This window comes from Phasianus colchicus, chromosome 1, assembly GCF_987193195.1.
Source record: "Phasianus colchicus chromosome 1, bPhaCol1.hap1.1, whole genome shotgun sequence".
Taxonomy (NCBI): domain Eukaryota; kingdom Metazoa; phylum Chordata; class Aves; order Galliformes; family Phasianidae; genus Phasianus; species Phasianus colchicus.
In genome coordinates, this window is record NC_143436.1 from 70,979,312 (window position 1) to 70,996,558 (window position 17,247).

The 17,247-nt window shown below is 41.9% G+C and overlaps 1 protein-coding gene across 1 annotated transcript in view; it reads right to left on the reverse strand.

Annotated features, from left to right (window-relative positions):
* PHF21B (PHD finger protein 21B) overlaps positions 1–17,247 on the reverse strand; it is a 68,468-nt gene that overhangs the window by 24,535 nt on the left and 26,686 nt on the right. The window contains exons 3-4 of the mRNA XM_031597236.2: positions 3,812–4,162; positions 1,506–1,628 (exon numbers count right to left, since the gene is read on the reverse strand). Of these exons, the coding sequence (XP_031453096.2) occupies positions 1,506–1,628; positions 3,812–4,162 (474 nt within the window). The remainder of the gene's footprint in view (positions 1–1,505; positions 1,629–3,811; positions 4,163–17,247) is intronic.

Genomic DNA, 17,247 nt, shown 5'->3' on the forward strand with positions numbered 1-17,247 from the left:
AATTACGCTAATTGCTCAAATACATTACAATCAACTAAAGTTTACTTTCAAAGAACAAAAGAATTTAACTCTAGACCTACATATTTATGGCTGTGAAACAAATCTAAGAAAAGAAAACTAAAGTCATACTTTAGGGCATTACTTCAGCATCCTACCTACCCAGAAAAACAAGCTTGCTGAGGCCTCCTGTATGCACTATAGGAACAATGATCTTGGTTACAAAAAGGCAACCAAAGAGACCATTGACACCAGGACATACTTGCTAGCAATTTAACAGAAAGCTCATTAAATTTAAGAATGCTATACCAACATGTGTCCCCAGACACGTGGTCTCTTCCTGCATCCCTCTGGACAATATTTGCTTAATACACTTTTGAAGGAGATAAGTTATGGGCAAAGAAAAGATGTTTTTTCTAGAATTCTTTTTCAAGCAGAATCTATTCGCCTTTCTGTCCACCAGGTGCTGCACAATAATAATAATTTGGAGACACTTTTCTAAAGAAAATAGATTAATGTGGTCCCATTGTTCAGTGACAACGAAGATTCATACAAAAAGTCAGATTTTAAGCTGGGGAGATTTCGTAAGTGTTGTTCAGCATAAAGCTGTGATATTCCAGGCCAGAAGTCACAATATTTATTCCTTAACACTCTTCTAAGTATACAAGCCTCTCAAAATGGCAAAACTAACTACCACCCACACTGCTCACATAACATTAAAAACTTATATTGCAATAGTCCTCTTATACCTACAGGCCCAAGGATGCCTTCTTGCTACAAACATATTAGAATAATAAGGTTAGGATGTCATGTGATCTGAGCATTTCAACATCAGAAGTAAATTCAGCTTGTATAATTTCTCAAATTGCCTCTAAAGTACGCACAATCTAATTTGAATATATCTAGTAAAACCAAAATGCCTGTTAAACATAGTCTCCATTTCTACATCTTCCGATTTGTATTTTTAATTTACATAGTAAATATAGTTCATGAAAGAGATTTAACCCTATAACCTGCTCTTTATTCAGAGGAAGAACGTGCACATGTTGGATGGCAAGCACACAGCAAATGCAAGGAAATATGCTGCTACATGCAATCTAGAGACTGCAAAATTCATTACAAAGAGAACAAAAACATAAAAGTTTGGCTTACAGAAAGAAATAATAATTTGATCTCATATACAGCCTGTAAAGCTGGTGTTAGTTATTTGCTAGCATAAAATAAATTATCAGCTTGTATATATCTTTCAGAAGAAATACAACTATACTCATACAAGGTGCCTGAATCACTGTAAGACCTATAATTCTTACATTCTGTGACAATGGGAGATTTGAATGATGCAAACCAAACTTGTCAGAGCAGCTCTCTAGGGCAGGAATCACTCCATTTGCAATGAATCACAAGCACAAATACAGTAATTATATACACACACAAAAGTGTTTAGAAATGGTCCCTAGAATTCAACCATACTGTAACACATTTATAATGATAATAATAAAATAAATTACCTCTGGATTTTCCTCCTTTTTCTTTTTGGTAGCAGGGGGTCCCTGAGCTGACTCTTCAGGAGGTTTCTTTGTCTCCACTTTACTTTCTGTCTGGGTTTGGACTTGAGGCTGAATAATGATAACCTAAAAGACAACGTACAAATGAAAGAACAGAATTCACTACACAAAACTGGAATTTTCTGCCCGAAACTTGATTCTTCACAGAATGGTTAGTTGATACCTATGTAGATAATAAATGCAAATCATAAGTCAATAGTATCAAGAACTGGATACCTAGCTTAGGTCTCTAAATCTCTACTAAACTTTCCACAAATTAATCTTTATAGGTGCATCATAAACTAGCAGCAGCCTAAGGGAGCTATTTGACATTAACATCTCTGCAAATCAGGATACTGTATTCAGAGGGCTACTGAAGCTGTTTCTGTGGCCTAAATTTACTATCCAGGTTGTCAGTGATTCTAAATTGTTCCCTTTAATTCACTTCACATACACATAGAAGAGATAGAACTACTATACTTTCAAAGTAATAACCTGATCTCAGTCATCCCAGTGTTATCTCATAGTAAGTACACGTGGAGTGGAGGGAAGGTGCTCCTCAGTAATACTGATGTAACTGAGATCAGAGTTGAGTCCTTAGTATTCATGGATTATGAGTGATGGACATCCAGTTTTGCATAAACAAAGTAAAATACACTTTTTAAATTAAAATTAATTGAGTTTTAGAACCTTAGCTATAGGAATTACGACACAGATTATGCATGCATCTACTACTTTCTGATTTACTACATAAAGATTTACATGTTACAAATAACATTACCTCAGAAGGCATTAAATTAAAAGGAATGAAAGACAATTTTTGATGCCAGAACTACACATGTGACTTTATACCCACAATCAAAGCTTCATAGAGAAGTATGGAAGTTTCCCAAGGTCACCTTCTTGATGAAAGTTATTGGATTTCAACATGGAGTCTCTTCCATCTAATTGCTAACCTTCAACCAATTTATTTAACTGTTATATACGAGTACTTGATTTCCACTCAGTCACTCTAAAAGGCTCAATAGCATAAAAAGGTATTTTTTTTTTTTAACCAGTAGCTAGTTTGAGAAAGAAAAATAAATAATTTTATAGAAGTATGGAAGAGATGCTTAGTTTTATTTATTCACAAACCATACTGCATCCTGTATTCTTTGTTAGTACTGTATGAGAACCTGTGCTGCCAATAATATCCAGAGCAGCAGGATCCTAGCAGCAAATTACAATGAATGTCTGCTGGTTATTTTGGCAGACTTTATTGAATCTATTTCTGGTACACGAGTGGTGAAGTTCTTGTATTTCAAAGCTGAAAAACAGTACAAACAGGAAACAATAAATTTATAACTTGATTTTTTCCTACTGATCTGTTGATCAGTTTTGAAACTATAATCTCTCATTTCATTTGGCTTGCCCCTGGAAACATAGAAGGGAATGCCTGATTATTTGATACAGTCCCCTGGGACCAGTTGATATAACTGATATCACCATATAATCGAAGAGGGAATCCATAGGAAATTTGAACCTGCACAGAAGTCAGAAATATTAATAAGAAATGGCTTAAGAAAAGGGAAGATCATAATGCCAAGTTATATACTGATGCATTTTAATCCCACTAAAAACAAGCTGTTTACACTAATAAACATGTTTACTAATAAAAATGTTTACTGGCATCCATGTGTCCTGCTAAGGATTTTCCCATTGCATTCTGAATATTTCCTTTCCCAGAAACCACCAGCACTATTCCATACAGAGCTGTGCAGGACGAAAGGGACAGGCACTTACTGGAAAGAGTCCAATTATGGGCTATCAATATTCAAGCAGTTCTGTAAGGAAAGGCTGAAACAGCGGGCTTTGTCAGCCTGGCGAAGAAGATGCTTGAGGGAATCTATTCAATGTGTACAAATCCATGAAGAGAAGGTAGACAGAAGAAGGAAGTGGGCTCTTCTCAGTGGTGCCCAGTGCCAGAATCAGAGCCAATGGGCACAAATTGGAGCAGAGGAGGTTCCCTCTGAATACCAGGAAGCAATTCTCTGCTGCGCAGGTGTCAGAGCATTGGCACAGGTTGCCCAGAGGTTGTGGAGTCTCCTCCTCGGAAATCTCCAGAAGCCACTTGGATGTGGTCCTGAGCACACTGCTCTGGGTGTCCCAGCTTGAGCAGGGGACGCAGCAGAATTCCCTTCCCACTTCAGTGATTCTGTGAACATCCTGCTCACATCTGCATCATAATTCCCGTGTTCGGCAACTCGAAGGCGGCAAGAATCTGAACCTACCTTGCTATCGGCGCTGATGAGGAGTGGCTGCACTTTGATGCTGTCATTGACCACAGAGACAGTAGCGCTGGTGCTGATAGGGGCTGCATTGCTGGGGGAGGTGGAGATGATGGCGTAGGCCACACCGGCACTGCTCAGAGGTGATGAGAGAGGGGTAGGATCGGTGACGCTCTGTGCCTGGCTGTTAGGCGTCTCTACATGGCTGACGGTGTTGTTGGCAGTGGGGAGGGCAGGGCTGGGGTTTTTGATGCTGACGACGGTCGCCTTTTGGAAGGTTGGAGGCTGCTTGGATGGTTGGTCTCTGCATGGGGAAATAGGGAGGCTGTCTGGAATCAGGGTCTTTGGCCTAACCTGAAAAAAAAAAAAAATTAGATGTTATTAGGCATAATCTAACACTGTAATGGATAAATGCTGCACACATGCACTCTGCCCATAGACTAAAATTGTGTTAGCCATGCAACAAGAGCGTTTACAAAAACATAACACTGCAACTCCAGGTTGATAGCCATTCATTTGCCTGTAGATGTATTCCCTCCACTCCTCAACTGAGCCATTCTGTAGTCCCTAACTCATTGCATTGCTGAACAAGAAGGGAGAAAAAAGTCAGTCCCTCCCTTTTATTAGCACACATCCGTGGAAGTTACTTGAGCCACATTTGGTTCTCAGTAAGGATGTTACCATCCAAAGCAGAAAGAGAGAGAAAAAAAAAAAAAATGCCCACAACTGCTGAACTTAATATTCTGTTGCTGCAAGTAGAGAATTGATTCACTGTTGTGGGTGTGCACAGAAGGCACTTCCACGGATGGAGGGGAAGCCATTTGCCAGTGTTTGTGTAGGCTGCACCTTTACATGGAACAATGAATGATAGCTGAAAACAATAGTTTCCAGCTAATGTGATGTGTTTCCAGTGGAGTAATTAATGTCAGCCTGTCAACAGGGCTCTGACTGAACAACGTGGTAAGTACAGTTCTAGAATTGAAAATAAATAATTTAAACTGCTTCACATGAAGTTAACTTCACTCCTGGCTTATTCGTTAACATGGCCACATAAAACAGCTGGTTCCTTGTGTGCTTATTTCATCCTGTCACTTCTTGCACCTTCCATACTGTGAAACAAAATGACAGGCTGCAGCAGACAGGCACTGGAAACAGCTGCCTGTGCCCTTCCAGTGCTGCTGCATCCAACCTCCAGCCTTAGTACACCACTGAATGAAAAGACAGGGATGTACTGATGTATGGAAAATCACATCTCAGGGCTGGCCATCAGCCTCTGTCAAGGAGGAGCCATACCCAAAGCTCAAGGAGAGTACTTGTGACATATGTATTTCAGCTCTTTGTGTTTCAGTAGCTCAGCCCTCAGTTACCACTCGGTCCTTAGTTCAATGAACAGTACAAATATGCATGAGAATTACAGTCCCTCTTAGTGGTGTGTGAACTACAAGCAATTAAGGCAAATGGAAAGCAAAAAAGCAAATCCAGCCAGGCTGGAGGCCTTGACCAAGGTGTGGCAACAGATAAGCAACGAAGCTGGAAGGCAGGATGTTCACTCACAGCTTCGGATTAACAATGAAAGGCCTTTCAGACTCAACGCAAAATGTCTCAAAACTACACTAAACTAGGACAAACCACACTCAAGATATGCTGAGAATAACCCAATTTTTTATATATATATATTTTCCCTTTATTCAGTGAGTTCAGATTCACATATTTAGTATAAGGATTACTTAATTTACTTAGTTAGGATACCAGACAAATACCTTGTCCAAGATATTTGAGAAAGGAGTTTATATTTAACTTCATATTGACAACTTGGTAATGATCTAATTTTCAAAAGCAATGCCCAGAGGTTTGGTTTAAAACCACCCTCACTCAGGTATTTCACAAAACTAATGCTTATTACATGAAAAACTGCCCAGTGCAATAACAGCATGAAGCAGAGACAGACACTTAATGCACCTTGCTCACGTCTGGATCAGTCAATTATACAAGCAGATATTGTAACATCTATTTTTACACTTTCATAATAATGCCACTTTCCCTCCTATACGTTATATAAGTCTCTCATATGTAAGCCTTTAACAAGCTGTTCAAGCCCATGTGCTCAGAGACACGCTCACAGAAATAGTGCCATTATTCAGAAAAAGTCTGAGACGCTTGGCAAAATACAGTTGAAATGTATTCTCTCAGCCAAAAAAATTGAAATTTAATTCTAAGCTGTCTGGCAAACTTCTAAATGTTGCTATTTCTCCTTCAATGTTTTTTAATTGTAAATTAATGTAACACCAGTTACCAGCAGAAATATTGCAAACACACAAACAGATAAGCTCACAGATACAGAGGGTGAGAGAGAGAAAATAAATAGTAGCTCTCAGATCGAAGACTCGATGTAACAGTCCCTGAGATCTTTAGAAATAATCAAGTCTGATAACAAATCATCTCAGTAGTTCTTTTAGCCAAAAACTGTCAGGCAGTCTATACAGATCTACTGTTATCTGTCACTGTCACTTGCATGTTTATATTTAAACAAAAGTCTACTGAAAACTAAATTCCTATATATACTCTAACTAATTCTATAGCTATCTTTTCTACACCATTACCTATATATATATTGATGAGTGTAATACTTCAACAGATTTTATATAGGCTTTCTATGCAATTATGCAAATTCTGGAAGTTGTGGATGTCTGCATATGACTTTCCTATATAATAAGATCTTCCTGCCCATTTACGCAGACTTAATATTTCAAAGTAACTTATTCCCTAAAAAGGCCTGTGTGTTGATACATCAAATACAATTTCTCAGTAGTACAGCACAAGAATCCAAGCTACTCCGTGAGCCTATGAAGAACATAAGGTGGGCATTTTCTGCCACCTTGTGATACAAAGCAGGTATAGCGGTCTTCCTATCCTAATTCCCTGACAAGTTCATAGTTGTGAAAGCACACTTATTACAGAGTAACTAAAACAGTTGAAAACGACAAAGTTTAAGGTGTTCCTAGCACAAATCAAAGCAAAAATAAGTTAAACAGTATTTTTTTCCACAGCCCACAGACATGGATCCAAAAAAAGAAAACATGCATAGAAACCCCTTCCCATCCACAGTGCTCTGACACCTATGAATCATAGCACTGAGAGTAAGTGTTCAATAGTGCTAAGGGGAAGATCTCTAACAGAGTTTCATAATACCTGCTACAGTAATAAACGGTGTCAATTGGGAAGGAAAAAGAAAAAAGAGCGAGCTAACAAATTCATTCCTTGCACTGCAAAGCTGTTGCCTAAGTGTCACCAAGGAACAGGAGAAAAAAATAGGAGCAGAGTATGGACTGCCTTTTACATACAAGGTGATAAAAATCCTCTTCCACTCCAAGTAGAGCAGGTTGCATGGTACCAGCCCCCACTAGAAGTCATGGTAAATAAAAGGTGCCTAAGTTTTCGAGAAGTGAATAGGAAGAGTAACAGACAGCATGTGTGTCACAAAGAGAAATCTGCAACTGTTTCTCCTGTAGCTCAACCCTTCCTCTCCTCAAATATCTTTCATTTAACTTCTGACAGCTGTCAAAACAGAATGTGATACTACCAGGGCTATAAATGTAGTAGAGGAAGAGCTGCTTCTTGAATGCAGTGATTTCACAATGCCACGTTGTTCTCAAGTTTGCTCAATAACTTTGATAACAAAAACCATTTTATTTTCGGCAGCAACATTCAGACACCCATAGTATTTTTCAAGTAACCTGCAAGAGAAGATATTTCCAGACCTGGGAATTCATAAGGTCTTCTCAGACCGCCAAATAACAGGGAGCTAGATCCAGTAAGAGGTGCAGAGTGCTCTTTTGTTCAGCAACCTCTAATTTCATGTATTTTAAAGAATTTGAGATCAGAAGGGAATCAGCTCTTGTGACTAACATGCCTTCTTGAGCATCCCATATCATTAAACTCCATCCAGACGCCCCTATGTGAATCCAAAGGCTTCTATTACACTGAAACATCATTCCAGCTCTCAAGAGCAGAAATTGTTGCATACCACAGAGGTGCACGAATGGCTAAGTGGCTGCAGTGGCAGAGCCTGATATGCGTCACCACTGACAGAATCAGCTGTGATTACAGGCAATCTATGTCCTATCAGGTAAACCACTCCTGTGCTGTAGTAAAGAAAAAGGTAAAAAAGAAAAACCCTTACAAAACAAGTCCTCAACACCCAACCCAAGCAAGTATGGGGGAGATGAGAATGAAAACACAATTACTCCCATCTCTGTGGGCAATGATATGTAGTCCTAAAGGACAGGACTTAATGAGAATTGTTATCTCTGGGCAGATCTGCAGGTTCTCTGAGAATTCTGGCAAATACATTGTCTTCGTGGCCCAGTGAGAGAGGAAAGATAACAAGAGAACTTCAATTACAAAACCAAAAGAGATCATCATGATCCTCCAAGTCACAAAATGGCCATAGAATTTATCCCAGAAACTTAAGTCTGATTTTAACAGAAAATATGAAGGACTTCTTAATGATGAATTCATCGTCAGCCCCAAAAACTTCTAATATTTTATTATGCTTGCAAGTGGCGTTTTATTGCAAGGTTGAATTTGCCTAAGTTCAGCCTCCAGTCCTGGATGTTGCTATAGCTTTGTCAGCAGCACTGAAAAGCCCTCCCCCTTCCCAGTACTAGATATAAGCTGGATCGTGCTCAGCATCAATCAGCCCTTCATACTGGCAGGGGCGATATGTACGAGAGCAAATTTTTCAGCTCAACGCAATATCACATTGCCTTTGAGAGAAAGACCATTATTCACACTTTATTTTCACTTCACCCTTGTACTGGGAGCTTAAAAACAAAAACTCAAAATGTATTTGGCACAATTCATATGTCACAGAGGCAAAGTGCTGGGAGCAGCAGACAGAGCTTTCATTCTTGAAAAGCTTCAGAGGATCACACAGAAAACATTAGCTATGGCTGATAAAATGATTGCAATATGGGGTAATTATAACCTTCACCAGAATGAACAGATGCACAGTGACTTCAGTAAAGCTGTATCTATTTATGGCAGCTGAGGACTGACTTTCTCCATCTTTTTTTTTTTTTAAATCAATAAAAATTGGGCAGAAAAACAGGTTCTTCATAACTTCACAGTAATGACATACCCTAACATCCAGCAGACCCAAATAAAAGCATTTCTACTTTCATTGATTTTTAGTATCTTTCTTGATTAGCTTCTGTTGTCATCAGATTGGTCTGATCACAGTCAAAATAAACACAGTTTATTTTCTTGCCACGGTGGCAAGATTTAAAAACACAAGTGACTGTGGATCCACATGGACTTTTCTTCCTTCCCATTGATGGAGCCTCACAAAAAAAAAGAAGTTTTTATCTTCACTGTGCTCCATGAAAAAATGCTGAGCAAGATGACTCTGTTCAATGAATCCACCCTCATAAAATATCAGCCTCTTCGTAGTGTCTTCATCTGTCCCTGAAAACTGAGAGGAATCATATGAAACAAAGGGTGAAACTTAAGCAAGTTCTGCAGCCCACATTTCCAATCCTTGCTGCTCTGGAAAGGCTGAACCAGGGAAGAAGTCTTCTTCTTTACTGAAATCAACAGCAATTCATGTTGGCCAGAACCACAGTTAGCACCTGAGAATGAAACTTAAGTCTCTCATTCTACCTGCCATGCAAATGAAGAATCATTCTGTAATATTTTTACTTTTTTTTTTTTTTTTTTTTTTCCAAATCATATGTTGTACGCTGGATATTTTCCTCTGGATCACACACCTACTGTTTTTTGGTATTTCAACTTGTTAGTCGTGGATAGACAACTTTAGAAACAAGGGGACACCCAGGTAACATAACCCCTGTACAATTTTTAGGTCAACGAAAGTATTTAATCTCATTTTTTCTTCTCCTTCAGCCTTGCTTCATGCTACAGAACGGAAAGCTGATAGTGTTGTTCGTGCTGGAATCTGCCATCTCTGCTTTCTGCAGATGTTGGTGGGAGGCAGTCAGGTGGGAGTTCTTTATTAAATACATTATCAGCATTTCAAACACAAACTGCATTTTCACAGGAACTTAACTGACTTTTGCTAAGGAAACGCACATTTTCTCCTCAATTATACTGACTGTATTTTCTAGTTTGGCATTGGAGCTATTGAGATGATGATTCATAAAGTAGCTCTTATCCATTTACAAAGGGTAAAACTATTATTAAGCCAGCAAATTAAAATCAATATAATTAAAAAAAAGTAACAAGTACGGGTTAAAGTTGACAAGGATTTCTGCTTTTTCCTTCTGCACAGTGATCCTGTTCTTGAATATACAGTTATCTGTGTGCCTCTGAGAAAAGAATGTAATCCTTATTATTTAAGATTACAATAGAAATATAAAAGCTAGACTGTGATTAAACACACCAGTCAATAACTCACTTCTATTTCTACTCTCTTCAGTATTACAAGCCAGCTTGCTTCTCTCTCAGATATTCATCTGTGATTAACTTGCTTTAATTTATCTACAAGGTGTCCATGAAGACTTTAGGCACAACCCAGTGAACATCTGTCCACTTTCTTCCTATCCTTATACATTTATGGTTGGGCTCTGGACCATCCCACACAGCTGGCTTTCCCTAAGTGACATTCTGGTGTCACTTTAAAGATGGGAATGTCACAGTTTAATGCTGTCCATCACATTAAAATCTTTTTGTGATTCTAGATAATAATGGCACATTATAATAATCTGACCAGCCCTGACTTGTCAAAACCAAAAAACTTTATCTGGAGAAACATGAGATTTTAACAGTGGAGAAGGTACAAGGTTGAATGTTAGAATTGCTTTAATCTTTCCTGGGGGTTGTATGCGTATTTTTGGTTCTTACTTGCAGACTATCGTGGAGATCAGTTTTTTCCAGGTTCTTTTCAAAATGCTCATGACACTTTGAAGAAGTCAAGGACAAGTAACATCCAATTCTTCTCCTTCACAACTACCACAGATCAGTTCCCTCATAATGAACAGAAAATCAGATAGAGAAAACAGAGGGAGGTATTTTGGAAAGTTTGTATCTAGGTACAGTCCCTTTTGCTTCATGTACATACTCATCTTTTTCCAGAAAATTGGATTTCTTGCCAGGGCCAACAGCCAGCACACTCTCATCTACAAGGAACAGTTATAATCATAGTACCTTATTCACATCTTCTTCCATCTTGGTTGCACTAGAGCAATGTAAAATACCTAACATGAAGCACTCTGAAGTGTGCTGCCTTCCTGGGGCACGGGTCAGGGACATTTCAAAGAAAATTTCTAGGTTGATTCAGCCTTCAGACTACTACCCACTTTTAATAATTCAGGCTGGCAGCGAGGAAGTTGGCAAGGAAAGCCTGAGGTCCATCAAGAAAGACTTCAGGGGAATGGGGCGAATACTAGAAGGAGCTGGGGTGCAGGTGATCTTTTCTTCTACGCCCGTGGTGTCGGGAAAAGGTACAGGGTGGATCCGAAAAACCCAACTCTTAAATAGATGGCTTAAGAGCTGGTGCAGACACAAGAATTTCGGCTTTTTTGACCATGGGGCAATCTACACTGCACCTGGCATGATGGCTGCTGATGCAAGCAGCCTGTCCCTGAGGGGTAAGAGGGTATTAGCTGAAGAATTAGCGGGACTCATTGACAGGTCTTTAAACTAGGAATGAAGGGGGAAGGGGGCAAAATAAAGGCTACTGGGGTTGAACGGTTCATTCGAGGGATTGTACCAAACTCTGTGGGCAATGATGGCAGAGTGCAAAAGGAGGGAGTAGGGCAGGGGGATGCTGGGGATGCTGCTGTTCTAGCGGATCCTGGATCGCTTATGAAGGTGGTGAGACGGACAGCCCGGCTGAAGTGCCTTTATACTAATGCACGAAGCCTGAGTAACAAGAAGGAGGAACTGGAAACTGTGATGCATTCTGAAAGTTATGACATTGTTGCTATCACAGAAACATGGTGGGATGACTCCCACAATTGGGATACTGCCATCGACGGCTATAGACTCTTTAGGAGAGATAGGAGAGGTAGGAAGGGTGGGGGAGTTGCTCTCTATGTCAGAGATTGGATAAACTGTGAGGAGCTCCCCATGAGAAACAGTCAAGAACAGGTTGAGAGCCTGTGGGTTAGGATTAGAGATGGGACTAATAAAGGTCAGCTGGTATTAGGGGTATACTACAGGCCACCTGACCAAGGGGAGGCTGCTGATGAGGCTTTCTTGCTCCAGATGCGTGAGGCGTCTGCCTCACGGGCTCTTGTCCTGGTGGGGGACTTCAACCATCCGGACATTTGTTGGAAAAACCACACGGCGAGCTGCAAGAGCTCCAGAAGGCTCTTGGAATCCATTGATGATAGCTTTCTGGTTCAGGTATTGGACAGACCGACCAGAGGTCAAGCGTTGCTGGACCTGCTGCTCACCAACGCTGAGGAGATCATCAAAGGCGTCAAGGTTGGAGGATGCCTAGGCTCCAGCGATCATGCCCTGGTTGAGTTTGTGATCTCAAGCGATGTGGGCCTGGTAAAGAGCAGGACCAGGACGCTGAACTTTAGAAGAGCAGACTTCAAGCTACTCAATGGAATGCTGGCCAAGATCCCCTGGCGCGCTGCCCTCAAAGATAAGGACGTTGAGGAGAGCTGGCTGCTCTTCAAGGATGCCCTCCTGGCAGCACAAGAGGTCTCCATTCCCCTGATTAAGAAAGTGGGCAGGAGAGGTAGAAAACCGGCATGGCTCAGCAAGGACCTGCTAAGAGAACTGAGGGTGAAGAAAGGGGTGTACAAGCTCTGGAAACAAGGCTGTGTCACCTGGGAAGAATACAGGGATGCCGTCCGGACTTGCAGACGTGGGATCAGGAAAGCCAAGGCGCAGGCAGAACTGAACTTGGCCAGGGACGTGAAAAACAATAAGAAAACCTTCTACAGGTACATTGGCCAGAAGAGACAGGCCAAAACGGGCGTACCTACTTTGGTAAATTTAAAAGGAGAAATGGCTTCAACAGATGAAGAGAAAGCTGAGGTGCTGAATGAGTTCTTCACCTCGGTCTTCACTGGTGGCCAGGATTCTAGTCTTTTTCACGTCCCTAAGTCTTGCACCCCCATACCTCTATGTGGGGACCAAGGAGGTAAATCCCTCCCCACTGTAAGGGTTGAGCAAGTCCGAGAGTGCCTCCTTAGACTGAATGAGTATAAGTCTATGGGGCCAGATGGCGTGCATCCCAGGGTCCTGAAGGAGCTGGCTGAGGTGGTTGCTGAGCCGCTCTCCATCATATTTGAGAAGTCGTGGCTGTCAGGTGAGGTCCCGGACGATTGGAGGAAGGGTCACGTCACTCCCATTTACAAGAAGGGGAGCAGGGAGGACCCAGGTAACTACAGGCCGGTGAGTCTCACCTCCGTGCCTGGGAAGATTATGGAACAGATCCTCCTGGACAATATGCTTGATCACATAAAGAACGAGCACGTGATCCTAGATAGCCAGCATGGCTTCACCAGGGGAAGGTCATGCTTAACTAATCTTGTGGCCTTCTATGATGGAGTGACGGCATTGGTGGACGAAGGGAAGGCAACTGATGTCATTTACCTGGACCTGAGCAAGGCCTTTGACATGGTCCCCCATCACATCCTCATCTCCAAACTGGAGGGAGGTGGATTTGACGGGTGGACAACTAGATGGATAAGCAATTGGTTGAAAGGCCGCAGACAGAGGGTGGTGGTCAATGGCTCTATGTCCAGGTGGAGGCCGGTAACGAGCGGTGTCCCTCAAGGGTCTGTCTTGGGACCGGTGCTCTTTAACATCTTTATTAATGACATCGATGAGGGAATGGAGTGCACCCTCAGCAAGTTTGCTGATGACACCAAGCTGAGTGGTGCAGTCGATACGGTGGAGGGAATGGAGGCCATTCAGAGGGACCTTGACAGGCTGGAAAGCTGGGCTCGGGTGAACCTAATGAGGTTCAATAAGGCAAAGTGCAAGGTTTTGCACTTGGGCCGGAAGAACCCCAGGCACCTGTACAGGCTGGGGGGAGTTGTCCTTGAGAGCAGCTCGGCAGAGAAAGACCTAGGGGTCCTGATAGATGAGAAACTTAACATGAGCCAGCAGTGCGCTCTGGCAGCCCGGAAAGCAAATGGGATCCTGGGCTCCATCAGGAGAGGGGTGGTCAGCAGGGATAGGGAGGTGATTGTCCCTCTCTACTCTGCTCTTGTGAGGCCCCATCTGGAGTACTGTGTTCAGGTGTGGAGCCCTCAGTACAAAAAAGACATGGAGATTTTGGAAAGGGTCCAGAGGAGGGCCACGAAGATGATCAGGGGGCTGGAGCACCTCCCCTATGAGGACAGGCTGAGGGAGTTGGGTTTGTTCAGCCTGGAGAAGAGAAGGTTGCGGGGCGACCTCATTGCAGCCTTTCAATATCTGAAGGGAACTTACTCCCAGGAGGGGAGTAAACTCTTCATAAGGGCTGATAATAGCAGGACACGGGGAAATGGTTTTAAGTTAAAAGAGGGAAGATTTAGGTTGGATGTTAGGGGGAAGTTTTTTACTAGGAGGGTGGTTAGGTCCTGGAACAGGCTGCCCAGGGATGTTGTGGATGCCCCGTCCTTGGAGGTGTTCAAGACCAGGTTGGACGAGGCTCTGGGCAACCTGATCTAGTAAAGGTGTATGTTCGGTGGCCCTGCTAGGCAGGGGGGTTGGAACTACATGATCCTTGAGGTCCCCTCCAACCCAGGTCATTCTGTGATTCTGTGATTCTGTATGCTCCAGAAAACCCATGATTCTATCAGCAATGCAGGCTGCCTATCAGACCTATCCATGAACAAGTCACCAAGATTCTTACAAATTGCCATGTTTTCATCATGAGGGTGCTCAAGCACTGGAATAGACTTCCTACAGAGGTGGCTGGTGCCCATGTCTGTCAGCATTCAAGGAGTATTTTAACAATGCCCTCAATAACATGCTTTGACTTGGCTAGTCCCAAAGTGGTCAGGCAGTCCGACTCAGTGATCTTTGAAGGTCCCTTCAAACGTTCCATTCCATTCTGTTCTGATCCGTTCTGTTCTATTCCATTCTATACTATCCCATACTGCTCCATCCTATCTTCCAAGCTTCCCATGAAACTCTCAGTATGAAAAGCAGAGGAGGTCATGCATCCATGGTGCAGAGAATCTCTACAGCCAGACTGATGCTTACACAGGGAGAGGACTCAACCTTCTTATGTTCACAGAACATAAACTGCATCACTTTTGACAATAAATATTTTCTGTGTTACCCTCCTTTGACAGAAATATACAGAGGCATGTAATTAATAGTAACATGCCTATTAAAAATAAGCAAACTGATAAAAAGAAACGCTAACCAGAACACTCAGCTGCACATGCTTCTTCCCAAAGGGAAAGCATGAGAGAAGAAATAGCTTACAGCAGATGTTAATCTTTCTGCTTACTGGAAGGCGTTCCAAATACAGTGACAAGCACAGTATAAAAACCTATATAGATAGAATAAAACAGATTAACAATATATTTTTTAAGGGCTACATTTTTCAGCCAGACCTATGCAAACCTTTCCCTTGAAAAAGCAATTTTGTTTCTATGTTTTCTGCATGCATACAGGCCATGAATATTAAATATTATTGGAAAACCCTTTGCTAGGTTATACAGCATGCTGATTAAGGTACCTTGAATTAGATTATGACTCCTTCTCCACTAGCATTCCAACACATCCCCTCTGAAGTGCAGAGGGTTATGTAGCAGAAAGGTGCACAACAACCCTTAGGGGATTATAGTCCTTTGCTCCTCTGACACTGTAATAATGACTTTGCCCAATTCAATTGTTCCATACTCAAACAAATAATAAAATACTTTTGTCTCTCTTGAACAATTCAGTTTAACTTCTGATACAGACATGCATATCAACCAGCTTCTTTCCCAGCTTCACAAAGGCCAACTCACATTTAGTAATAATATTTTTTCCATATTTTATGCCTATGCCCGGTCTTTACATATTACATTTGAAAGTAATGATTGTTTTAGACTTAGGATACAAACAGAGAGATGCTTTGCCACAGACCAGTCTGAGAACATTTTTCCTGCTATCACACAGCTCAGGTGCTGGCTAGAAGGGTTGTTTTCCTTTCAAGAAATTTTCCACAAGTACTGTCACCGAGGAAGCCAAGAGTTGGTTTGGGTACACATGTGAAGAGAAGTAGCAGCTGCTGGTGGAACTGCGCTGATGATAACTATGACAAGAAGTGTTATAAATGCAAATGTGCTTTTAGGTTATGAGAACATGTAGAGACCACAGCCTCTGGTTGGGCTCATGCTGCCCCTGCAATGAAAAAAAGTATGGTAACAAAGCCATTTTTGCCCCAATGCAGCCTGCAGTCTAGTGACTGAATGCAGATCTTACTGAATGACGCACCGTAAAATCACTCCTGAAGAGAAAAAATAGGCAGCACTTGACAGCAGAATTGGCTAGGGTCTATTGAAAAACACTCACATTTTATGTAAAACAGTTCCTGTTTCTGTTCACCATTAATCCACGTGATAGTTCCAGCATGGGCTTCTGCCACACAGCTCTGCACTATTCTAGTCAGGAATGTCATGAGCAAAGCAATCTCAAGCCCTGCCTTCAAGCAAGAGTGGAAAAATAGGTCAGGGAAATAGCATTATAATCTGATTTAACTGCTCTTCAAATCATCACAATCTCTCTATTAATTTCAGCAAGAACTGGATTGGGCCCAAATTACAGACAACAAAATGGGAGGTTTATTTTAATACCTTGACTGCTTTATTGAAAATGCTCCGCTGAAAGAACTGAAACTAAGATTTTTTTTTTTCATGTGCCTTCAGGTGGCTACATTGACTGACATTTCTATGTAAAAAGGTTCAAACTGAACGGATTTTCTGCACCTCAGCTGGAAACTGAAGCCCCAGCCTGTGAAGGGGCCACCCTTCCTTACAGCTAATGGGTGCCACTGAGAAGAGGGACAACTTGAGAATAAGAGTGCATCACCTGTGTGTTTCAGTAAAAGAACTCCACAAGTTGCTTCTGAGAGTGAAGTGAAGAGTCTGCAGTTTAAAAATATCTCACTCAACTGGAAGCTTCAAAGGCCAACGTAAGATGAAAAAGAAGATCTGGATTGTCCTGCTCTGCTCTACACTTTTATGTCCTCATCTCAAGTCCTGTGTGCAGGTTTGGGCATCACAATACAAGGACATAAAACTATTAGAGATCATCCAAAGGAGGGCTGCAAAGATGGCGAAAGGTCTTGAGAGGAAGATGTATGAGAATCAGCTGAGGTCCCTTGGTGTGTTGGGCCCAGAGCAGAGGAGCTGAGGGGAGGCCTGATGGCAGCTGCAGCTCCTCACAGGGAGCGGAGGGGCAGCGCTGAGCTCTGCTCTGTGTGACAGCGACAGGGCCCGAGGGAACGGCGTGGAGCTGTGACAGGGGAGGGC